A 26,763-nucleotide genomic window follows, 5' to 3' on the forward strand; every position below is an offset into this window, starting at 1 on the left:
AGACTAAAATAATTTGAACAAATGTTGAAGGCACGGGTCACAAGTGTACAGACTAAATTGCGTTTATAAACTATAGGGGATGAATGAAGAAAATTTAGTTGTGAGTCTGTAAATGTTTGGTTTCCTGTAAACTGATGTTGAAAAAGTGTTATCGCTGTGTTTACTTACGAGCACGTCAAGGAAAGCTAAAGTTTTATTGTTCTCTACTTCTGAAGTAAATTCAATATTTTGGTGTTTTGAGTTAAAATAATCAAGAAACAGGGGTACATGTTCTTCAGATCTAAAAATTAAAAACGTATCATCTACTTAACTTCGGTAGAACAGTGGTTTAAAAGAACTGGGACAATTATCTAACCAAACAACTTCGTGATGAGATAAAAAGGCATTGGCCAAAGTAGGACCGAGAGGGTTTCCCATTGCTACACCATCTTTTTGTTTATATACATTTGCGTTAAACATAAAATAACATTCAGACGCAGCTAATGTGAGCAGTTTGTGTAACTGTTGTTTATTAAAATTACGGATACTGTTGGAGTCATTAAACAAGTTGTTGATGCATATATCAATGGTTTCTGCTAAAGGAATATTAGTAAATAAAGATTTAACATCGAAACTTACAAGAACACAATTACCTAGTTCTAGATCACAAATTTCTTTGGCAAAAGTAAATGAATCTTCAACTGTATACTGACTGCATGTTACAGGAGCTAAAATAGGAACAAGACACTCTGACAAATGGTAGTTGAAAGTACCTATAGCTGACATGATTGGTCTGAGTGGGACACCTTCCTTGTGCACCTTGAGGAGGCCGTAGAGCACTCCAGGTTTAGATCCAGATGTAAATAGATCGTTATAAGTATGTTCATCTAGAACACTCTCAGACTTCAACTTTCTTAAGAACCTGTTAATACTCCTCCTTATTGAGTAACTTTAAAAGAATGTCTTCAACTAATTCAAATTTACTGTGGTCGTCAAGGATAAACTGCATCTTACTTAAATATTCATCTTTATTTAAAAGAACAACCCCGTTGCCTTTATCAGGTCGTATTACCAATATGGATTTATCTTTGCATAAGCTTAATAAAGCAGAATGCTCTTCCTTAGAAGGAAGAGCATTCTGCTTTATTAAGCTTATCCAAAGATAAATCCATAGTGCATTTATTTCTTAGCAATGTTCGGGAAAACAGATGTCTGTTTGTATTAAATTTTAATAATGAAAGCCACTCAAACAAATAATAGTACATTCCAGAAACATTTTTCAAAGTAACTATTTGTTTGTTCTTTGAATGATTTTATTATTCTAATTAAACAAATATTTTTGAGCAGGTGACTTCACGGCCCCCTTGTATCCTCCTCACACTCACCTAGGAGAGCGAGCCCCCTATTTGGGAACCACTGCTGGAGGGATTGGCCTCGCACCATCCAGTACAGAACTTAATCTGGCTTTACTAAAAAACCGATGAAATTTTTCCCTTTATCTACAAGGGAAAAAGTCCAAAACTTCTATTTTCAGATACGAAGCATTTTGATGAGACCTCTTGTCATCTGCCAGACATTTTGGAGGGTTTATGAAAAAGAGGGGTTATGACCCCCTTAGAAACGACCGTCGAATTCGGATTTTGACTAAAACCTTCCTGGAGGGGGACGGGGAGTGTATGGTAAAAATTTAGTAGCCTTAGCTGTCAACTCCGAAAGTTGTAAAAAATTTTGGGGTATGAAAATGGGTGTTATGGCCCCCTTAGAAACGGCCCTCGAATTCGGATTTTGACAAACATTCCGGGGCGGTCTATGGTAAAAATTTGGTGACTCTAGCTTCAGCTTCGAGAGTTGAAAAAATGAGAGGTATAAAAAGGGGGATTATGATCCCCTTACTAAAGGCCCTCGAATTTTGGATTTTGACTAAACCCTTCCTGTGGGGGGGGGGGGGGGGGTGTCTATGGTAAAAATTTGGTAACCCTAGCTTCAACTCCAAAATTTGTAAACAAAAATGAGGGGGTATAAAAATGGGGGTTGTAACCCACCTAAAAATGGCCCTCGAATTTTGGATTTTGACTAAAACTTTTTTTTTAGAGAGGGGAGTTTATGGTAAAAATTTGGTAGCCCTATCTTCATCTCCAAAAGTTGTAAGAAAAATTTCGGATTTTGACAAAAACCTTTCTGTGGGGAAGGGGAGTCGATGGTAAAAATTTAGTAGCCCTGGCTTTCATAGTCTGGGCTACATGTATGTGTTGTGCTAGGCCTTGTATAACGAGGCACACTGTGAGGTTATTTAGACCTGCGATAGTTTATGCTAAGGTCGGTTTGTTATGACTCCCCATCCTCAATGGAGTGTCTTGGATTTCGATGATAATTTCTAAGTCCATTCAGTATCTTGTTTCTGATGCGAGGTTCTGGTGTTGAAACACAGAGTACGAAAATATCTGTATTCTCTGAGTCTACATTTTGAAGATCAGATAAAATTGGACAGGTCTTCCAAGGAAGCTGGCTGATTGAAGTCTGACATACAATCTGGTTTACAATCATAAAGTGAGCAGACAGTAGCTCGAACATACGAACATACACACAGGTGACATAGATTACAAGTCGTGTAGGCCGTCTGGGTTATAGGTCACTGTGGTTGTCTCAAGCAGGAAGATTTGTCAAAAGTTTACAAAACAATAGACTTGATAACCACAGATGATGTCAAACCAGACACTGACTGATACAACACGTCATCTTAGCCTACTTTATCTTATCGGGTCTGATCACATTCCTGCAAACAAAGTGGTTGACCTCTTGGGTCACTGGTTTTAATTAATCATAGTTTTAGTTTTTATATATGGAATAACATTCCATATTTTTTTTATTATGTAACACTTACATAAATACTCGGTCAGCTACAAAACCAAACACTGAACATTACTCAAGCTTACTTGCATTTGACTTATAGGAGTGTGGTACAGACACTATGGTGAATATATAATTAACTCATAATTACCAGCAAGTAGTTAAGGCATGATATTTAATTAGTTATATGTAAAAGTCAGACATATAGAAAATACTTATAAGTAAAAAACAATTCATGGTGTACACAAATACAGATTCATGTAATAAGATATGAGACATATGCATATGATAATATTTGTAAATAATAATGATCACGTGATATATAATGATACAGTTTTATACTTCAACTCATGAAGATATATATGCCACAGAAAATACTAATGTACTCCTGATAATTGCATAACATAAGGTTTACATGATAAAAATCATATAACTAACTGATATACTAACTGCAGTTATTGGTAAGATACAAGGTAACAGATTGATTGTAGGCTACCTGATTTATTTATACATATATATATATATATATATATATATATATATATATATATATATATATATATATTGATTCATATAATTATGATCAATATATGTGCACTTAATACAAATGATTAACATAAATGACTAATCTAAGTGATTAATCTAGGTGCACTCTAAATAGATTCCTAGTGCGTACATGCACAGATTTATATATTTTGATTCATTGATTAACTTCTATATTCTTCAAATAAGCATGCTAATAGATATGTAATGATTGTGATACTGTACGGATTCTGTTATTTACTGATACTTTAGTTATGATACTTATATAGATATTGATCCTTTACTGATACTTTATATATGGAATACATAGCCAAGGAGATACCTACTACACATTTAACCAGCGTTTCAAACAACTTTTCGCCCATTACACAGTTCCAGACAATCACCTAGAGCCAAATGAAATGGCCAATTCCAAATGGTAAAAAACAAGAGGAAATTGCCTGGGCAGGGTCCGACGTTCTATTTTGCGCCTATACTTGTTCTCTGCATCCTATGCCATACAAATACGTTCGCGATGAATAAAATCATCCCCAACACCAGTCCTGCGCCAGCAACGTAGAGTTGAATACCCTCCTTGGTCGTGATTATTGGAAGTTTGTTCCTTTGTAGTCAATTCTGACAGCCGCTGGACCATTCCGCATTCAAAACGAACTTAACGCTGGGATACGGGTGACGTTCCAGGAAATCCACGAAATAAGCCTGTTCACTTATGATGGTGCTTATTCCCTTCACATTGTAGGCGGCTGTTACTCCACTGCAGTCGTTCGCAGCGACGAACGGGTTTTGAAGTTGTAGACGATCTGTCCGGGCATGCGACGTGACACTCTCCTACTGCAGGGTGTAACCAGGTTCCATTAATCAGCCTGTAAGTGAAATTATACTTGTCACAAGGGCAAAATAAATTCAGACAACGTCTAAATATGGGAGGGAGAAAGCCGTTAAGGACTGGACTTAACCCACATGAATTTGCTGATATATTATGGAATTCAAAAGAGTCGGCTGTACAAACTTTTATCCATGGCATTATAACAATGAGTGAACCTATTCAGGTCTCTGACGACCGTAAAAATATCCATATTAACAGATATCAATACAAACCCCAAAGAAAATTCTATATTACTGGCAGTAAGCTACTAGACAAAGAAGTGGGAAACGGAGCTATTTGTAAGATTGCCAGGCAACATAAGAATCAAAGAGAATATTATTCATGATTCTGTAATTCGCTACGCTTACTGAAATTAAGCTGTGATAAAATCCGATCCTATGTGCCCCTAACAAAAGGTTCATATTCAAGTTTCTTGTGCGCATCCTCTAAGGTTAATGTTATGACTTTAATAGGCAGGAGATGCAACGAAAGAACCCACTATGTAACTAATTTCTATATAAACTTTGGGTTTTCAAGAAAACGTGATATTTTCCCATGAATATGATCTACTTGAATTGTAATATGCTAGTGTTGCAAGTAAATATTTCATATCCATGACCTGATACTTCTAAAATGCCCATTTACCAGTGTCATAAGGTAATTTATTGACTCTAATTGTCTATGAAGTTCAGAAAAAATTAATTCATTTTGATGTTATAGAAATTCTATTCGCTTATTTTGTTCATTAATTTTTAAAACAATTTGCAATTCTTTAACTAAGCTTGCATTGATCACTGCGGATGAGAATAGGATACGACACTTGTACCTAACGACCTGCGTTGCCCATGAGAACTTCACGAGCTAAGCATTCCACTCCAGCTGGCTTGTTTTGCAAGCACAAGACAACAATACACCGATGAAGCCTGTGCAAGCGGATTATAGGGGTTAAGAGGAACAATGATACATGTGCGATTTATACAATGATTCAGCAAAATGTGCTAGGCACCTTTAGGACTGATGACATCATCACCTGGCAGGAGACTGCGCACAAGCCAGCTTTAAGAGTTACGTTACTCGCTTATATAAATACGACTTTAGTAGTTTCAAATGATAGCCATGTATGAATTGGATATTTCTTGTTTTAATACTCCACCCACAAGAGAAGAATGTCTGAAAAAACAGTACCAAAATTGAACAATATATTAGTTTCATGTTGGAAACCTTCAAGATTTTAAAATATATGTAATTACTTATGTTAAATTACATATTCCTTATTCAAAACTAATGAAAAAGGTTTCCATACAAATTTTATATATATTATTTACCCTGTAAGATCCATATAGGATTATTCACATAGATATACATTTTCACTTCTAGACTTCCTGACTAAAATCTCCTTTTTTTTTTCATTGACTACGAATATAAACCATCAGAACAGACAGTAAGCCAGTAGGTTTGATATGTGTTTGAACTTTTAGCTTATTTGTCGTTAATATCCCTAGAATACTGAGTGGGCTACTAAACTTAGGCGTTAAGCTAGAGTTCAAACCTTTACGCATATATATTTGGATATTTTATAAACAACTACTGCATATGGTTACGTTTTGTTTATTGATTTTATCGTGATTCCTTTTCATTATAATTTGTAACCCTTCCAACTTCTTACGGAGTATATTATATCGACCCATACTTCTTTATATTTAATAAATTAATGGTTGGCCTGAATATGTGGAAAAGTGTTCTAGCGGGCATACTGTATAAGGCTACTTGCGGTATCATTTCTATAGATACTTGATATCAATGATAAAAGTATTTAAAACCGCGAGAACTGTTATAATCCAGTTCAGATCCAATATCCCGAGTGTAACTCGTAGGACATTGACACTTTCTTATTTATCCGTTCTACCAAACCGATTGACTCTGGGTGATAAAATATGGTATTGATTTTCTTAATGCAAGGAATTCACACAACGAGTTAAGGGAATTATTATTGATTTACACCACCCGAGTCAGAGATTATCATGCGTTGAATTCCGTGTTTACTGATGTAGCACTCATAAATATTCCTAGCTCACTCAATTGCGGTGTTTGTCTTTTAGAACTATTAATTCTATATAACGTGTCAAGGCAACTATTAACACTAAGAGGTGTTTATTTCCTCTGTCAGACTCGTAAAACTCTGTTAATAAATCTATGTGTACTCTTTCAAAGGATTGATTTGGCACGGGATAGGCCCCTAAACTGACAGGTGTCTTAGTGTGTCCCTTGTTTTAATGACACATGTGACAATTAGTTATGTGCTTTTTATATCTGTAAGCATAGTAGGCCAGTAAAATAGTGATTTGGCTTTCTGTGACATAATAAGAGAACCCTGGATGACCATGTAATGGATTGGAATGCAACCAGTTTAGGACGATTGGTATGAAAGAGATTATTACTACTACCTGGTCGTTAGTCACCTGCGGTGTTCTTCGGGGTTTCCTCGTCACGGACCTACATATAATATTACCTTTAATTACATAATTCTGCTACACATACTTTAAATATACCTTTACTTCAGGATTTCCGTTCGAAGCATTTATTGTTTTGCTTAGCTGCTGACCCTTGTTTTGTTCCATTTGTAACAGTTCAGCGCTCCAACCCAGGTCTTCAATGTTCACGATCTCTTGGGTTAATGAATTTTCTTGTTCAGATACGGTCCTAACAATATGCACGGATGTTTCTATATCTTTTAGTCCAACTAATGGTTCATTACAGGATGGTGCGGGATTGCAGGATAATGCGTCAGCTATGATATTTGCTTTCCCAGGTAGATATCTTAACTTGGCTCCAAAGACCTGAATGATCATATGCCACCGAGTTCCTTTGGGACTGTGATAAAAGCCTTTGAAAAACTCGGTAAGGGACTTATGGTCAGTAAGGACTTTAACAGGATAACCGTAGATTATGAACTTAAAATGTGCTAGTGAGTTAACGATACCTAGCCCTTCCTTGCCTATTACTGCATATTTACTTTCAGAGGGCTTTAATTTATGTGAATAAAAAGCTATATGAAAGAACTGTTTATCATATTGCTGAAGTAGTACCCCTCTTACCCCTTGGTCTGAGGCGACTGTTACAATAAAAAAAAATTCCTCATTTAAATCAGGGAATTTCAAGATAGGTGAACTGCATAATTCCACTTTAAAGATATCGAACGCCTGTTGATGCTTTTCTGACCATAATAAATCTACGCCCTTCTTTGTAAGATCTGTTAAGGGAGCTGCTGTGATTACATATAAACTTACAATAGTAATACCCACTACAGCGCAAAAGTGCTGTATCCCCCTTTACGTTAATAGGCACCGGGAAGTTACGAATAGCCGACACCTTACCATGGACCGCTTTAAGACCTTGACTAGACACATAAAACCTAAATAAACATGTTCGGTTTTTAAAACTCACATTAGATATTTTACTCTGAGATTATTTGTCTTAGTCTCTGTAGCACTAGCTCTAGTTTATGCGAATGTACTTCTAAGGTATTAAAAAAGATTACAAGACCAACCCTATAGGCATGTAGAGTATCCCCTAAAAAGGTCACCAAACACTATATTAATAATTCTGGTGATGTAATTGGGGTGCAACGTAACCGAAAGGCATACATAAAAATTTATAATGTCCCCTGAGTGTGCTGAAGGCAGTGTATGAGGTACACTCACATAGCTAATGGTATCTGGTGAAAGCCTTTAAGCAAGTCCAAGCTGGTGAAAAATTTATTCTGACCTAACAAAGATAAGATATCGTCGGTACATGGCACTGGAAAACGATCGGGAATCGTTTCCTCGTTTGAGCGACAGAAATCTACTCAGATACGCCAAGTCCGATCTTTTTTAGGCATGACGTTTAAGGGAAAAATTATATGGGCTATTTGATTTCCTAATGACTCCTATTACTAACAGTTTCTCAACTTCGTCATTTATCTCATTTTGAAATTTCATTGGGAGTCTATATGAAGGTACGTATATAGCTTTATGTTTGTCCTTCAACCGTATTTTGTGTTCAATGACATCCGTTTTCCCCAGAGATCACTCGCTAGTGGAGAAACATCATGATATTCAGATAAAAGATCAAAAAATTTCTGCTGAATCACCTCTGCTTGAATAACTTTACTGATTTTACTTTAGATAGAGTATAAGAGGGATTCATCTACAACTGGTTGGGCGTGATTAAATTTAGCAACAGTAAAAAATGCGATATTTATAACTTCCATATCCACGATATATATATATAGGTTTTGCGGGTTACTAGATTGGTATTCGGATGGTTACAGACATCAATATTAACTTGTTGCTGTGAGTCAACAGTGTATAGTGCTTTGTTCGCGGAAACCATTATATTTCAGAGTGTCAGGAAGGATTGAAATTTTCAGATCCCAGCAAAGTCTTTTTACACGCACTAAGACATTCGTGGGTGCATGCGTCTCGAGATTTTGCGTGCAAACTGTGACTGAGGGTGTGGGAGAATTCTGTTGGGTCGCTTGAACATGTCACGATTTATGAGACAAGTGATTGGTTCTTCTATATAAGTTATTATTTGATTAACTGTCTATTTTTGTCCAAAACGGATTTTAATGTGTTAGAAGGTTTATAGAATTTTCCTTTGATAAACACGCCTTATTTGGCAGGAGGTAGGATAATGTTTTGTATACCCATAGATGGATAACTTACAATTACACTAGATACAGATCAATGTTTTTTATAACTATAAAGGTATCTGTAAGCGTGTGCTTATCCACCCTGTACTGAGTCTGAGTTACGCTATGACAATTAACTCGTTATTGTCAATTACTGAAAGCCGTACTCCGGACTTCTCAACAGGGAAGTTCAAACAACAACGGTGAGTCCGTAAATACAGGATATTATGTGGACTAAAGGAATAAAAAACAATGTAAATGGCTGATATTCTAATTTTACGACACGTACAGTCGGGCGTAATACCCACTACTTATAATAGCTTATTATATTAAAACTACGGGAACCTTCTCTGATTACTCGTGTGATTCATAGGAAAATTCCTTTTTAATTCAAATTCAAAAAGGTGTTGGTATGAATGATCCGACATCACTTTCCCCTTCCACTAGAGTCGCTTATGTGGAATGTGCTTTGCTTTCAACATTCCGCAGATTTTGACTGACCCTGACCGTTTTACTAGATGGCACAGTAACCAGTTTTCCTGAAGCACGATTTGTTTGTTTCTGATTTTTAGCATAGTTACTGTTTATCTGTTTCTTTTTATAATAATGAGGGTTCTTCTCTTTATTATCATTTTGTGTGTTTTTTGCATTATGTTGCTGTTGGTTATGTAAAAAGCAACGAACATAAGAATGACTTGAACTATTATGAATTAAGCGATTACTATTAAAACAAGTTATCCCTACTGCGTTATTATTAACTATATGTACTTGCTGTGGTTTACTTTCATTCTTTGCTAAAATTTGAAATAGTGAGGGATCGAGGTCAGCGCATTTAGACATGTGTTCCTTAATTTGTTTATATAAATCTATTTTCGTGCTGTTGGGCAATGTCTCCTCACCAAAAGACTGTACCAAGGCTTCTTGTAACATAACTGTTATGAATGTTACGTATGTTAGCCTGATGAAATTTTTTCCAGACATGTTATTCCTTGCAATCCAGCCGTATTTTTAAAAAGTTAAGTTGAGCCATAGAGATTTGATTTTTTAAGCATATAATTAAAAAAACTCAAGGCTAAAACTGCCATCGGGACCTTGCAAAGGAGCCATTACTGTCCTGACCCGAAATAGTGTTATCTCTAATTTATCCAGATTTGTACTGGTGTTCCATTTGTTTTTATGTGTTTTCTTATCACTACAGTGCCTAACGATCCTATCCATGTATCTGTATAAATACAGACGTCCACTGCGTAAACGCATATTCAATGTTTAATATGATTTGTTATGTACAGAATTAATAGAGTGCCCCAAAATGATAAGATTATCACAGAATGTATGATTATAATATTTCAGGAGAACTTCTGGAAACAGAAACTCAAAGATAAAAGCTCGCAGTAGCGAAGTCCCAATGATGTAGATAATTTCTGTAAAAAGGTAAGATTAAGAATGTCTCGTAACTTTAGCCACAGGAACAACGAAATTCGACCTGCAAAGGAAACACTCAAAGTTACTCCAAATGAATAAAAAAAAGAATTGTACTTAGCTTGATTTTGTGGGAAGTCATGGCGTTTCGATAATGACACAGCCTTGGTCCCCCTTCTCTGTTTAGTGGATGACCCTGGTTCTTAGCTTGGGTTTCCCCTGTGTGTGTTGTTTGTTTGTTGGATGATTCGTTTCTTGCTGGCCCTTGAGGATCCGATGCTGCAGACGCGTCTGGTTTGTTTCTTGAAGTGCTGAAAACGCTCAATAACGATGATACACCCTCTCTTGAATGATTCTAAATGAGAGACATCTCTTACAGTTAGGACAAAGCATGCGTTGCCGTAGGAAGCAGACACGTCCGGTTTGTTTCTTGAAGATATGTACTACTGAAGACGCTCACTAAACGATGAAACAGTCTCTTGAATGATTCTTAATGTAAGACATATCTTACGTTGCCATAAGAGACACTAAGTTGCTTAAAGAATCTCTTGCTTTCGCCTTCGTTGACTTCTGATATGATACATTATTCTTCGGATGATGTGGAATACTCTGAGTCCAGGCTGCCAGCTGTGTTGTCTTCTGATGGCGTCAACCCGGTAAAGCTGCCACCAATGTTGACTTTGGATGGCGTCGAACCATTAGAGCTGCATCCAATGTTGTGCTAGGCCTTGTATAACGAGGCACACTGTGAGGTTATTTAGACCTGCTATAATTTACGCTAAGGTCGGTTTGTTATGACTCCCCATCCTCAATGGAGTGTCTTGGATTTCGATGATAATTTCTAAGTTCATTCAGTATCTTCTTTCTGATGCGAGGTTCTGGTGTTGAAACTCAGAGTACGAAAATATCTGTATTCCCTAAGTCTACATTGTGAAGATCAGATAAAATTGGACAGGTCTTCCAAGGAAGCTGGCTGATTGAAGTCTGACATACAATCTGGTTTACAATCATAAAGTGAGCAGACAGTAGCTCGAACATACGAACATACACACAGATGACATAGATTACAAGTCATGTAGGCCGTCTGGGTTATAATGATATATAATAATGATAATAATATGCTTTATTTCAGCTCAGGGCCATATACATTGAATATACAAAATACAGACAGTAACATACACAATCTAGATACATGAGACATGATAAAAAAGAAAAAGAAAATGAATAATCGGCACTTATCCACAAAATAGCTGAGGTAGCATAAAAGCTAGTAATCATAATACTGGTAATAACAGTAATAATATTGGTGAGAAAAAAAAAATATGCATTGAGAGTAATAACAGTTAGTGCACATATTATATAACTTAAATTTCAACTAGAGACCTTAGGTGGTTACAGTAGTCAGGTCCAGAGGGCTAAATACAAAAATTGAATGTAAAAAAAACTTTAACTTGTTAGTAATCACAGTAATAATGAAAAATTAAAATATCAGCAATAAATGTAATAATGACAAAAACTGCAGATGACATCTTGCCAATACAGAGATTAAGTCCTTTAGGGGACAAAGGCCTCATTTTCCCATCTTTCCCACAATTTAGATCTTCTTGCTTCACTCCTTAGGATGCTATGTATGAGCGAGTTGTTGCTGTTTCTCACTCGGGTTACCAGACTGGACATTGTTCGCCTAACAATGATTTTTAAATTGTCCAGGTGGTTTTCTATGAACATATGTGTGGCGGAGTGGTAGTGGGGAGTGTTTGTGAGGCGTCTCAGAATGTCATTGTGCACAACAGTGATGCGTCTTATGGTCTCTCGGGTATAGTTCGTCCAGAGGGAACACCCATAGATACTGTAGCAGTACGAGCGGAAGAGCAGCAGTTTCACGTCTCGGTGACAGAAGGCAAACCTCCTTGCAATCATTTTGCCAGCTGCACATAGTTTACGACGCCTCTGTTCAATGTCTGCCGTATCTTTTAGGTCGTCAGTGATAATGTGACCCAAATACGGAAATTCGTGCACAAATTCCAGCCGATGGTTTCCGCGGAAAATTTGTGGTTCTGCAATATGCTTAAGCGATCTCGGGACCAGCGACATGCACTGGGTCTTGGTTTCGTTGTAGATTATATCAAATTCCTCTGCATATTGGCGGCAAGTGTCGATGAGTCGTTGGAGACCTTGCACTGATGGGGAAATCAGAACCATATCGTCGGCGTAACAGAGGTTGTTTATAGTTGTTTCATTGACGGTGCATCCGATTGGGAGTGAGTTCAGTTTGACATTCAAGGCATCTGTGTACGTATTAAACAGGTATGGAGAGAGAATGCCCCCTTGCTGAAGTCCGTTTAAGGAGCCAAAGGTGTAAGATAATACGTTACCCCATTTGACACAGAATTGCTGTGTGGAGAACCAGCAATGCAAAATGCCAATTAGATACAGGGGTGTGCCCCTTTTATGCAGCTCCAGGAAGAGCTTCAGGTAGTTTACTCTGTCAAATGCTTTTCTTACATCTACAAAACAAAGGAAAACAGGAGAGGCTGATGATAGGTAGTAATTCAGCAATTCTTTCAGTATGTAGATGCAGGTGTCGGTTGTTGAGTGGTTTGCTTTAAACCCGAACTGGTTGTCAGTGGTGTGTAGAAAGGGGAGAAGTCTCACTAGAAGAACAGACTCAAGTATCTTCGATGCAATCGTTGTGATTGCAATCGGCCGGTAGTTGCCAGGGTCAGCTGCATCCTTTAGCTTGTTTTTGATTAATGGTATCAAGTGAACTAAGAGTAGGGAGTCTGGAAGAAACCGGTGAATTATGCACGCATTGAATAGGGCAGCTAGCAAAATGTAAATTATCGGATGGCAGAATTTGAAAGCCTCTGCAGGAAGACCATCACAGCCTGACAATTTATTATTAGGTAGGCTGTTTATGGCATCACTGATGTTACCTGGCGTAATACAGTCTGCAAAATGAAATTGAATGTTGTTAGTAAGGAGGTTATCTACATCCCTTCGGATTCTTGATCATTTATGCAATTCAGGATATTGTTGAAGTGATCGCCCCACATACTTGCGATAGCTTCGTCTCCGACTGCTTCCCCTACTCTCTGTGATAGCTTTTTAGTTTTGGGATTTAAGGACTGGATATCTTTCCAAAGACGAGGATAATCACCAGATTCTAAGTTTCTAGACATTGCATCGGCTCTTAGTTGTTTTTCATTTAACCTGCAGTGTTTAAGAGCAAGTTTGAACTGTGCTCTCGCCTGTCTCATTAGTAATGCAGTGTGCCCTTCCCTGGGGCTACCATTTTGCCTCCACAGTAAAATCATTTCTCGTGAGTATGTATAGAGATGTATGGATTGTCCCTCATTCTATCTCGGACAGTCCAGCAAAGGCTTAGAAGTAAGGCTAAGCCAGCATAAATACTCTGTAAAAACTGGGCAAAAATCTAATGCATTATTCATTCATTTAAGTGAAAACAACCACCGGATTAATTGGATTGATTGTTCAGTAATTGCATGGTCAAGAGATGTCTTATCACGAAATCTTTTAGAATCTGCTTTAATACAACTTACTTTTCATTGTAATTTCAATGTTAGTCGTGGCCTTTTTCATTTAGACCCTTGTATCTGTAACATGTTTAAGAATGACCTCAAAGATATAATTACTGACTTAAATAAAAATCAGTTGCCTTAGAGTTATTAAATTTTGTTGTAATGTATGTCTGTCATGTATTGTGAATATGGTTTTGTTTACCAAGTTCCGAATAGCTGTCACCTATAATCCTTTAATTGTCTGGAAATTGTATCTGAGATGATTGTCATAAACCTTTAATTGCACCCATTGTTTATGCTTGTTTGGGAAGGTTTCTTATCTTCCAGGTGTGTCGGAATCTAGGTACTAATCCCTTTATAATCCCTATCTGTCAGTTATACGAACCTTCTTGTATTGTCTTTTCTCGTATTTATGTCAGTATCTGCTCAGTAAAGGACTTTTAAAGTCGAAAGATCTTGCAGACCTCCTTCGTTTATTTTTCCTTCGTGGCATTTATCTTTGTTTATATATATATATATATATATATATATATATATATATATATATATATATATATATATGTGTGTGTGTGTGTGTGTGTGTGTGTGTGTGTGTGTGTGTGTGTGTGCCTTAGAAATTGTAGTGTTAATATACGTAAAAAATAAAAATAAAAAAAAGCTGTTTCACCACTATGGCATCATCAGATGGGTGTTGCATTAAAATTAGTCTCTCAGCCAGGCTTTCTGAAATATAAAGAAAACGTGAGCAAATGGAATTCAACGATAACTCAAACATGTCAGGGTGGTAAAACATTATTCCATAAAAATCTATATTTGCGTACTTAACCAGCGACCTTGAAACACATTATTATGTAATCAATTTCAGCCACTAAGTAAGAACCGACTTCTTATCATAGCTGAAATTTACGGAAATGTAAGAAATATAGGTTATGCCATTAAAGATTAGACATGTATAGCTGTGCATGTCCTGATCAAGGTCATTTTTTAGAAACGGCCCTCGAATTTCGGATTTTGACTAATACTCTCATGGGCGAAGGGTATAGATAAAAATTTGATATTAACTTCAAATGTAAAAAATGAGGGGTATAAAAAAAAGGGGTTATGACCCCCCTAAAAACGGCCCTCGAATTTTGGATTTTGACTAAAACTTTTTTTGGAGAGGGGAATCTATGGTAAAAATTTGGTAGACCTATCTCCATCTCCAAAAGTTGTAAAAAATGAGTGGTATAAAAAAAGTGGGGGTTATGTCCCCATTAAAAACACCCCTCGAATTTCGGATTTTGACTAAAACCTTTCTGTGGGGAAGGGGAGTCAATGGTAAAAATTTAGTAGTCCTAACTTTCCTCTTTCCTAGTCTGGGCTACTAAATTTTTATGATGTATATATATATATACATATATATATATATATATATATATATATATATATATATATATATATATATATATATATATATATATATATAATATATAATATATATATATATAAAAACTGCTAACTGTACAGTAGCAATAATACACACACACACACACACACACACACACATATATATATATATATATATATATATATATATATATATATATATATATATATATATATATATATATATATATATATATACCAGGCAACTGGTCGAAAAAACATGAGTAGCATATTTCTACCTTAGAAATTGAAGTGTTAATATACGTAAAAAGAAAAAAAAAAGCTGTATCACTACTATGGCATTATCAGATGGGTGTTGGACTAAAGTTCTCTCAGCCAGGCTTTCTGAAATATAAAGAAAACGTGAGCGAAATGGAATTTAACGATAACTCAAACATGTCAGGGTGGTAAAACATTATTCTATATTTGCGTACTTAACCAGCGACCTTGAAACGCATTATTATGTAATCAATTTCAGCCACTAAGTAAGAACCATCATAGCTGAAATTTACGGGATTGGAAGAAATATAAGTTATGCCATTAAAGATTAGACATTTATCAGCTGTGCGTGTCTTGATCAAGGTCATTTTTTACTATATTAATACCCATGTGTCATGTATATCCTCGAATGTAAGTGCACGATATGTTTTGTAACTCCGCGGGGAATTCTCTTACGGAGAGAGCGTTCAGCTCGCAAGCATTGCACAATATATCAACGTATGTATGTAAATGGGATGATTATGTTAGAGATGAAGATATTAGGATGAGATTGAGGCAAAGGCCAGTCAGTATCAGGCTGAAGAGGGGAAGGCTGAAATGGTTTGGACATGTTGAGAGGATGGATGGGAACAGAGACCCCAGGAGAGCACTGAGAGCAGTACAAATAGGAAGAAAACCGCTGGGTAGACCAAGAACGAGGTGGATAGACATAATTGTCAGGGATCTTGAGGATGAAATCCATATCCTAGAGGAAGCGAGGGAAATGGTTCGGGATAGAGACAGATGGAGATGAACTGTATCAGCCTTATACTACTGGCCTAGTGGCGGGAAGATAAAGTAAAGTAAGTAATGTATATAAGTACTGCAATGTTACCCTCACGTTAGTGTTAGATTCTATTTGAAGTACCTCACAGATATGATTCTGTAAGTTATGCTTCATGCAATAGGATATACTTTCTTATTGTATGCTTAGCTTTGATGCTCCTATGATTTGTATCTCTCTTCTTCTTGCCACTTCCTATGATGTACTCCGCCTAATTTTGATTTGATTAATATAGATGTTTTGCATTATGCCAAGCACTGGGGCAACCAAGGCCATTCAGCGCTGAAACGGATATTGGCAGTAAAAGGTTTGAAAGGTGTTACAGGAGAGGGTGAACAGTAAGATGGAAGAAAGAGAATATGAACGGAGGTACAGTAAAAGGAATGAAAGCAGTTGCAGCTAAGGGCTGAAGGGACGCTGCAAAGAACCTTAAGTAATGCCTACATTGCACCGAATGAGGCGCACTGACGGCATTACCCCCCTACAGAGTACTCCACCTAATAAACTACAGCTGAATATGGAATTTAATTACAGCCCAACATCCAGGTTCTTCGACGGCGAAAGTGGAATAGTTACTAAAAACCGATCCTCTTTCGTTCCAGCTAATTAATCACAAAGCAAATGGAAGGCAGTAACATATAACAGCCATAATCCCAACATCATAATTATAATTGAGGAAGAAGACTACGTTGGATAGCCCATCTCAAAAGAACTGGAAGAGATTTCCGTACTTATGCCAATCAAATAATATATATAGTATTACTGTAATATCTGCTGCTACCAATGTTTACCTGGAATGGCAGGTAGGAGTTGTTACTGATGAACCCCGTCTTCGTCGGAATATACATGTGAAGTTAACAACGATAAAATACAAAACATAATCGGAACATACCATGAAATGGAGAATCATATCTTGTAACATAAGCTGAGACTAACAGAATTACAGCGTTTATTGGGGGGGTGGGGGGAGGGGGGGGGGCGACTTCAGTACGCATAGGATTCAATAATAAAAGAGGACAATAACATTTTAATACTCATGCTTAGAAATAGAGGGACCTGAACATGTTCACAGTACGAGATTTCCCGAGCTGATTCGTAATATATTTTACGCTAAGGAGATAAGATATTGCTCTTACAAGCGAGAAACGTTAGAGAGATAAGAGGTGATGAGAGGTTGGGGATGTATGAAAATTGAGGTATGTTAGGAATAGCAAGTTGAGCCCAAACCACGAGCAGTATTGCTTGTCTAGTTTATAAATAAATAAATATACATATATATATATATATATATATATATATATATATATATATATATATATATATATATATATCTCTAATAATACGAGCCCATGAAGAAAACGCGCCAAAATATAGAAAGTACTGTATTTCATTACCTACTTGAAGAGAGCGACAGCAGTCCCTGAAATGCAGTAGTTTCTTTCTATACTTTGGCGCTTTTATGGGCTCCTTTTATTAGATGGGATTCTGTTGTAACAGAACATTTTCACTAGTCATACATACAAACACAAACACATATATGTATGTATATATATATATACACACACACACACACACACACACACACACACACATATATATATATATATATATATATATATATTATATATATATATATATATATTTAGATATTTCTATCTCTGCATATTCTCCACTTCTGTTCGGGGGCCGATGTCTCTGAGAGTTTTCCTCCACCTGGCTCGATCATGCACATCGTCCTCGACCAGTTGCTTGTCTCCCTGATCTTCTTGATCAACATCCATCCATTTTCGCTTCTTCGTTCTTCCTCTCTCTGCCTCTGCATCACACTCCTCTGTACTTACGTCTCCTCCCTTCTCATCATATACCACTGCAGTTTTCTTTCCTGGCCCTTCTGTGGTGGTCCTGCCACTTTAGCTTGTTTGTTTGTATGGTGTTTTTACGTTGCATGGAACCAGCGGTTAATCAGCAACGGGACTAACTTCTTTACGTGACTTCCGAACCACATTGAGAGTGAACTTCAATTACCAGAAATACACATCTCTAACACGTCAATGGAATGCCACTTTAGTAGTTCCCCTTATCTATTCTTTTGTTCTTGAGCCTATCCATTTTTGTCACTCTATCATATACCTGCATATTTTATATATAAGCCATTATCTAAGTATATATAATAATATATATAAGTATAAAATATATATATTATTAATAATATATAATATATATTATTATTTATATATATATATATATATATATATATATATATATATATAGATATATATATCATATATTATATATATATATATATATATATATATATATATATACTATATAGATAATAATATAATATACATATATATATAATTATGATATTATATATAATTAAATCAGAAAAATGCACATAGAAAATCACAGGGAAGGACAAGATTAAAGACTAAATACCAGGCCCAAGTTACGATGGGGTTACACTGCAAAGACCCTTTCGTTACTTGAAATAATCGTAGGTTAAAAGTAGTCTGGCCTACACTACGTGTAGATAGTATAATTTATACATATAAAGTAGCCTAGGCCACACTATACGTACATCATACTCTATATATGTAAAGTACTGTCCTGTACAGTACTAATAATTCTTATTATTTTTAAGGGGAGCATCCGGCGACCCATGGGGTCCGGAAACCCATTTTGGGTTTATGACGGTTTTGGGTAGGAAAACCACTCTACTTTAAGTTTCAAACAGTTTTATTTATGAAATATGTATAAATAATGGCTAAAAAGACTTTAATCTACACTTGTATATGCCCCTTCTAGCGCGGGGGGGCCGGGGGGGGGGGGGGCGTCGCGCAAGGAACACTAATCCGATAGGGAACTTTTTTCCTGTCCTGAGTACCTGAAAATTTTTTCCTATTGTCTCCCCATAAAATAGAGATACGCTTTTCTAAATGAATCCAACGTTTTCTTTGAATGATACGAGCTGGGTAAATGAAAGAAATGCCAGTAAAGTAAGTTCTGTTAATTTCTTCGTCTTTTCGTAGATATTTATAATGTTATCGCGTCATTATTATATTGACGGTAGCATAAGGTAATAGAGATGATAATCAAGTAAGCTAAAAGCGTGAAATGTGGTCAGTGATAAAGAAAGACAAGTGTATAATCGCCCACATGCATTGTTTGTTTACAGTGTCGGCTGTTCATTTTTTTTTCGTCTGCTCATAAACAGATCAATATTTTCTTTTTATATTTATGTTGAAAAAAGTATTACGTATCTGAGACAATTGTCAAGTAATCGAAATGTGTCATATTTGCCCCAAAATGAAGACAAATGCAAGTGTATTTTGCTTCCCTAATGTCGTAGCCTGTCGTCTTTTTGTTTATTGTCAATAGCCCTTTATGGAATCGTGATTATGCGTTTTCCTTTCCTTTTTTCATTTTTATTCATAGTTTTTTTGGACTGAAAACTGTACAGCAGTCAGTCTGTCTGACTATTTTGCAACATAATTGGGGCTATGCTGAATTTTATTCATTGCTAAAGACTGAATTTGGAAATGTGACTGCATCAAACGTGAAGTATTTGCAAGGTCGAGATTCAGAGAGAGACATTCATTACAGGCATCCAAACGTAAAGGTTCAGAACAAAAAAAGAACAACAAAAAGAAGCAAGGTTGAAGAAGACCCAGATTATGGTGCTGGGGCTCAGTAGAAAAAGGTGAAAGAGAGAGAGAGAATGAGTGAATACAGAGGAGGCCCTTTCCTTATCTGAAGTTATAAAATTCAAACTTATGTATACTGAATTCTATTCAACCAACCTCAATAAAAAATTACAGTATACGTTTATAATCATGGTTTCTATATATCCTCCAAATTACAAGTCTCTAGGTTTACTTCAGAATTTACAGATGTAAATGTAGTATATGAAAACTTTGACGCTCGTTTTCTCAAAACTTTGATTTTCAGAAAAAAAATTAACGTAACTTTTATGTTTATTGACCGATTTTAGTCATTCAAAAACCAAATAATAGAGCATTAAAATGTCTAAATATTCATAGCACAGAATTTTTAAATTTGATTTTTACCTATTGAAATTATCGATAAAAAAAATACTGCGTAAAAATATATAATAAAAAAAGCAAAAAGTTTTTTCAAAAATCACAGTTATGAGTTTTTAGTAGAGAAAATCGTCTTTCAAATGGCTTTTGAATGAGGAAAATCGGTTGAAAAACAAAAAAATTAATTAAGTTTGAAAAACCCCCATTTTTCCATAAGATTAATGTAAAGTGGACGCCCTCCTTAATTACTATCAGCTAATCCTGGAGGTTCAATGCAGACTGCCTTATGATAATTCAGTCTAAACAGAAACTACATACCACCAAGAATCAGCCCATTGTCGGCATATTCGAAAGTTATCAACTGTTGATGGCTACGTGTAATTAAAAATAGGAAGAGGAGGATGGTGATGGTAAAACAGCACGATCATCAATTCACTCCTCTCCAGGTGTTAGTTCAGGTGTTACTACAGGTGGCAGTCTTTCGAGGAAAGAGCAATCATGAGATGTGATGGGTAGAGGTACAGATGCGGTAGAAGGCGATGGCACTGGAGTCATTCACTTTAGGAAAGCATCCGTTGTAGCTTCCCCAGTGCATTTTTTTCGTTCTTCATACGTAAATTTGTAATATGCAAGAACGTCGTGAAGTCCTCTCTCAACTTTAGTAAATTGTTTCAAGCGCACATTCATTTGACTGAAAAGTTTTATTCCGTATTCAGTTGAGGCGAATGCCTCTGCTATTGTTTTAGTCGTAAACTTTCTCTGTGGCTCTTCTTCATTTTCTTCATTCTCTTCTGTTCGTCTTTTTTTTCTCTTCTGCAACTTCAATTAAATCTTCTGCCGTAGTCTCTACATCTTTCACTACTATAAATTCTTGGATATCTTTCTCTTCAAGCTCTAAATCTAAACTTCTCCCGAGTGTCACGATCTTTTTATTAATTTCCATTACTTCTTCATTATCCGTATCGAAACCTTTAAACGACTCCACTTACACTTCCAGCAGATTTTTCCAAATCCCATCCATGCACCATTTCTTTACCTCCTTCCACGCCCCTCTGATGTTCGTAATGACTTCCAAACCTGAAAAACCTGAGCAAACGTGGATGGCCGGTTGCATTCAGCTTTGAAATACTGTAAGATGAACGCTTGTAACTGGAGGACTACTAAATGTGTGTGCGTGCGTGTGTGCGTGTTGCACTACGTGAAAGACCCGCAACACAATTCAGCTTTTAACTTGCAAATAATAGCGTTCCCACTTAAGGCTTCTAGATGATAAAAGTAAGACGAGAAAGGTTTATATAAACGTTCCACAAAGAACACAAATTTTAAGGAGACATCAGCATGCAATAAAAACGAATTAACCATTCACGTTTATGTACTAGTTCATAAAGCCTTTCATATCAATTTCTCAGCAGACATTGAAGGATGAGGTTGCTAGCCCCACGCAATATTTTTCAGCCTCAGCAGATACTGGTACCCATTTACAGTCGTGTGGTCTGTCGGGTAATATGGAGACTGGGAGTGAACCAAGGACCTAGGAAACGTTAGACGTAAGGTGGCAGATATATAAAAAAAAATTATGATTACAGATCTATATTTCTGCACTAAATCCTGGTTCCCTATACAAGCAAAATTAGAAACGCAGATTCCAAAGGAGAGATAACCGGGTGTTCAGAGGAAAAATAGACTAATGACGAATTTAAAGGATTGAGATGTATCGGATATCCTGATATACAAAAACATCTGCATCTTTATCTGCAGTCGTATGCGGTTTAGTAAATATCAAAAGAGCTTCAGGATATCCCAGGACCCACTACGACATCTAGCGAGTCCTGGGGTGGGAACGTCTATATTGCTTTTAACAGCTACATCCGCAAAATACGTAAGTGTGACATCCACATACACATGCACATCAGCGGATCTCTGAGTTCTGACATCCGATACAACCTTAACTTATGATTGAAAGTATTCACCTGGACGTTGACCATGACTGATGGAAAGCCTTTAATCTTGAAAGTCTTGTAACAAGTTCCACGTTGCAGGCGGAGAACTGAGTAAGGGAAAGTTCCTGACACAAGAAAACGCGCGAGATTGACCGAGACACCGTTTATCTGACTATATCATCTGATTTCAAAGGACGCGACACATTAGTCCCTGTCCAAAAGCGAAGAAAAAAACATGCATATTCATCCAGAGGGGAAAATTGGCTCTTTATCTTACGAAGAATGTTATCATGGGACCAAGAGGAACTAGATTACCCTTCTAATCTGCGTTTAAAGATAACACCAGGTTTTCAATGAAGTGAAAAAGAGTATTTGTAGGTCATATAAGCGTAACAAACATGGGGAAATGTCGGGTCAAAGAAAAAAAATGTTCTTGTAACATACCAAACGATTATTCCTGGAACTTTTCAGTTGGGTGAAGACTGTCTCCAACGATTAGAAAACACGACTGAAAAGTCTAACAGGTTTTTCGCTCGCAGTTTCTCACAACGATAATATTACCCTGAGCATACCATACTTGTAAATCTCTTGGTAGTTAGGTTTACCACACCGTACGTGAATTCTTTATTATTATTATTATTATTATTATTATTATTATTATTATTATTATTATTATTATTATTATTATTATTATTATTTTTAAAAACATGCCTACTGTTGCCCCATCAGATGGCAAACACTCCCTTTTCAAGAGCTAAATCCTTCTTTTGAAAGTAATTATCCCTTCTTGATGCAATATCACCCGCATAAGACGTTAATCTCGTCCCTGTTTAAGATTATCTTACTGCTCTGACTTTACCCTACTCTTACTGAAAGCTTGAATCCCTTATCATATTCATAAAAACCGAACCTGTTATCTTAACAATTGACACTCAAACGTATGAATTAGACTGCGCAGATACCACAGACAGAAAAAATACGAAATTGAGTCACAGCAAGTTTCATCGCCAAAGAGAGGCGGCTGATAGACAGCGGGAGTCATTGACACGCTAAGCAGCTTTATCAAACCACTTAGGGTCAATAATGACTTGACGTTAGGTATTGATGCCTTAGAGCGATCTCAAGCAGTGGAAAATCAAGTCATAAATTCTTATCTGGTCCTCTCGAGAGGAGAGAAAAGGGTCTAAGTTAGGACTGGTTAGTCTCTCTCAGATGCCAATGACAACGTATAAAGGGCATAAAAAAGGTTATTTTTTTTATCTGGCAAGGAACTGGGACTCAAAGTGTTACGGGAATTAAATTATCAATCTCTGTGGCAAATGATGAAAACTAGTAAACATTAGACTTAATGAGAAAACACCTTAAAACTACTGAATCATCTGCGGTGCGGGGTTTAATATATGTGTGAATCACCTGCTGCGTTTTACACACACACACACACACACACACACACACTACACACACACATCACACACACACACACACACACACACATATATATAATATATATATATATATATATATATATATATATATATATATATATATATATAGGAGCTTAAGAAGGTGTCCATGATACAAACAGCAAAAGGAATCAAGTTTCTTATCAACGAAACGTTTCGCACATGAAACTTCTGTGCATCATCAGTCTGTGAAAGAGCAAAGAGACACACAAATAACATTCAATGATAAAAACAAAGGAACTCACAAATATTAAAATAGTCTTAAAAATTAAAAGGATCAAAGTAAAAACAAGCAAAGGTAAAGAGAGACAGAACAACCCAAACACCAACCGTCCATAGTATAGAGAGAAGATGGAATGACTAAAAATCAGTTGACGATGACGACGTCAACTATGCCAGGTATAGAGTTGCGTGAGGTGCTCTGACGGAACTACCCCTCAAAGAGGATTTAGGATTGATTCTCTTCGTTTGCTTCTCATCCGTGATCTCAAGACCTATGCAACTATCAACTTGACACAATCAACCTAAACTGTCACCTAGATCGCATTCTGGCGGATTTCTTCTTTTTATTTTACATCAGACACCAGGGGTGAGGGGCGCCCTTAGTTAAAATTCTGTCTAAGTTCATGAGATGGATAATTCTAGTTTATCTGCATCAGCTAAACCATTCTACAACAAACTCTGTGTAATGATAGCTATAAGAAATAATAGTAGATAGGGTAGCGTAAAAACAGAGAGAGAGAGAGAGAGAATAATCAAAGTACACTGAAAATAATGAGAAAAAGAAAGAGGAGAGAGAATAATCAGAGTATGTACAGTGAAAATAACGAGAAAGAGGAAGAGAGAGAGAAAGAGAATTGATTTTTGGTGTGTGAGCCAGAATTTGATCAACAAAACCTTAGTCACAGGAAGTTGAATCATAACACCATTGCAATTGAAATCTTATGACCATCATAAAATCTTTGACCTCGCACCAAACTTACTCAGATTCTATCGAGAACGCAGCTCCACCTCCAGGGGGAGGTATTAACATGTTAAATTATTGAATCCGCCTGGAAAAAGAGGAACTGACATGTCAACCCCACCTAAAAGGGGATGGGGACAAGATATGTAAAAAACCACTCCACGAATCAAGAATCCAGTTGGGTGGAGAACCAGATCCTAAGGAGGTGGTGCCGAATTTGAACCGAGGATAGCTGAATTTGAGAACGACAGAAGAAGCGAGAGAGGACCGGCAGCCGTCGTTCAGAAAAGAAGTAGAAATATTGCCAGGGTCCAAAAAGAGATTTAGAAGCTTTGTAGTTGTAACTCTAATTCTTTGCACAGTAAAGAAAGAAACTCTGCTGTTCGTCTCATTGAAACTTCTCCTGAGAGATTAAGCCGATTACGATTACTAATCCAGAACTAACATTAAGAAGAAGCATAAAGTTAAACATAGAACCAGACTGCAGAACGAATCATCAAGAAACAAGAACCAGGTAAGCAAACATAACTCGAACACTCTACCTTACAAAAACGCACTGCATAAAATGGTGGCAGCGCTTGTGGACCCAGGAGATGTAACGTGCATGGAAGATAGTTAAATAAATACACATTTCGAGTTACAACAGTGATAATAATCGACAAACAGAAATTAAAATTAATAACGACGGCGAAGAATTATAGTGATCAATAAAATCCTGCTTGAAGACGTAAACGAATGGTGCAACCTTAGGCTTTATACAACAGCGAGAACAGCTTCGTTTTTCCCTCGAAGAAAAACAGCGAGACGTAGCATGTTATGAAACGAAGGCATAATACATAAGTGAGCAACGCAGACATAACATAATCGAGTCGAGACGCGGAACTGCAGCAGCCGACGAGTGTATTGCAGATGAACGAAAACAAATTCCCACTAAAGAATCAACGTTAATGAAGAATTTTCGACAAGGACAAATCTTTGACGAATAACAAAGCGATAAAACAGCGTCAGTCAAGATTGATTGTGAAACACGACAGACAAGTGAATTCGACAACAAGTGATATCGGAAAAAACAAAATGAACGAACATACGTAAGTGCGCTTGAGCTGAATTTTTTTTATTCTCTCTTTATAAGAATTATATAACAGTGTGTGAAAAGATTGCCTATTCTTTCTCTTAGAAAATATAAAACTTTTTTATTCCTCTCTCAATAAGGGTATAAAGATTTTTTATTTTTTTTATTTTGATAGCTAGGAAATCTTAGTATTTTTTTAGACTCGGTTGGTGATATATGATTTTTAATACTTATGTATTTGTGTCCCATTTATTTAAATAATTTATCTTAGCAGGTTGTGCACTTTGAGTTCAAATTAACGATTTATATATATACAGTAGTACCTCGAGATACGAAAGGCTCTACTTACGAAAAACTTGAGATACGAAAGCCAATGCGAAAAATTTTACTGCTCTACATATGAAAAGTTTTCAAGATACCAAAGGTTGTTGCTGTAAAGTCCCGAGATTCGCCCGGACCACCGAGAACAATTTTAAAACTCCCGTGCCGCCAACTGAGTAAACTCGCCACCATCCTCCCGCTCTCCCATTGGTTCCTGATGCCAGTCACCCCATAAGGTCCTGCTCTCCTATTGGTCAGCATCTACCCCTTGTGCTTTAAGTATTCTATTGGTAAAAGGATGCTGTAAATTGAAAAACTTATTCATGCAATACATTTAATAAAAAAAAAACATTAGGTAAAGATAGAATAAAGAATAGAAATGAATGGTTATTATACTGTTTGGTAGTTTCAGTAGTTGAAGAGAGATAATGAAAATTTATGGCTTACTGTGTAAAGTGATTGCTTGTCGATCGTTTGATACTCGTAAGTGCTGGATGTAAACAGACGTTTGGAAGTTTTATTTTTTTTTTGTTTATTATAGTTAATGGTTACTTAATAACTATTTGAAATGAGTACATGCAATACATTTAATAAAAAAATTGTGAATTAGATATCATAAAATA

The 26,763-nt window shown here is 36.4% G+C and overlaps 1 protein-coding gene across 1 annotated transcript in view; it reads right to left on the reverse strand.

Annotated features, from left to right (window-relative positions):
• Nucleotides 1-22,465, reverse strand: part of LOC135206229 (alpha-(1,3)-fucosyltransferase C-like) — a 93,129-nt gene extending 70,664 nt beyond the window's left edge. The window contains exon 1 of the mRNA XM_064237593.1: nucleotides 22,351-22,465. Coding sequence (XP_064093663.1) covers nucleotides 22,351-22,365 — 15 coding nt within the window. The 5' untranslated portion in view covers nucleotides 22,366-22,465. The remainder of the gene's footprint in view (nucleotides 1-22,350) is intronic.
• Nucleotides 22,466-26,763: the final 4,298 nt, after the last annotated feature.

Source organism: Macrobrachium nipponense, chromosome 29, assembly GCF_015104395.2.
Source record: "Macrobrachium nipponense isolate FS-2020 chromosome 29, ASM1510439v2, whole genome shotgun sequence".
Lineage (NCBI taxonomy): Eukaryota > Metazoa > Arthropoda > Malacostraca > Decapoda > Palaemonidae > Macrobrachium > Macrobrachium nipponense.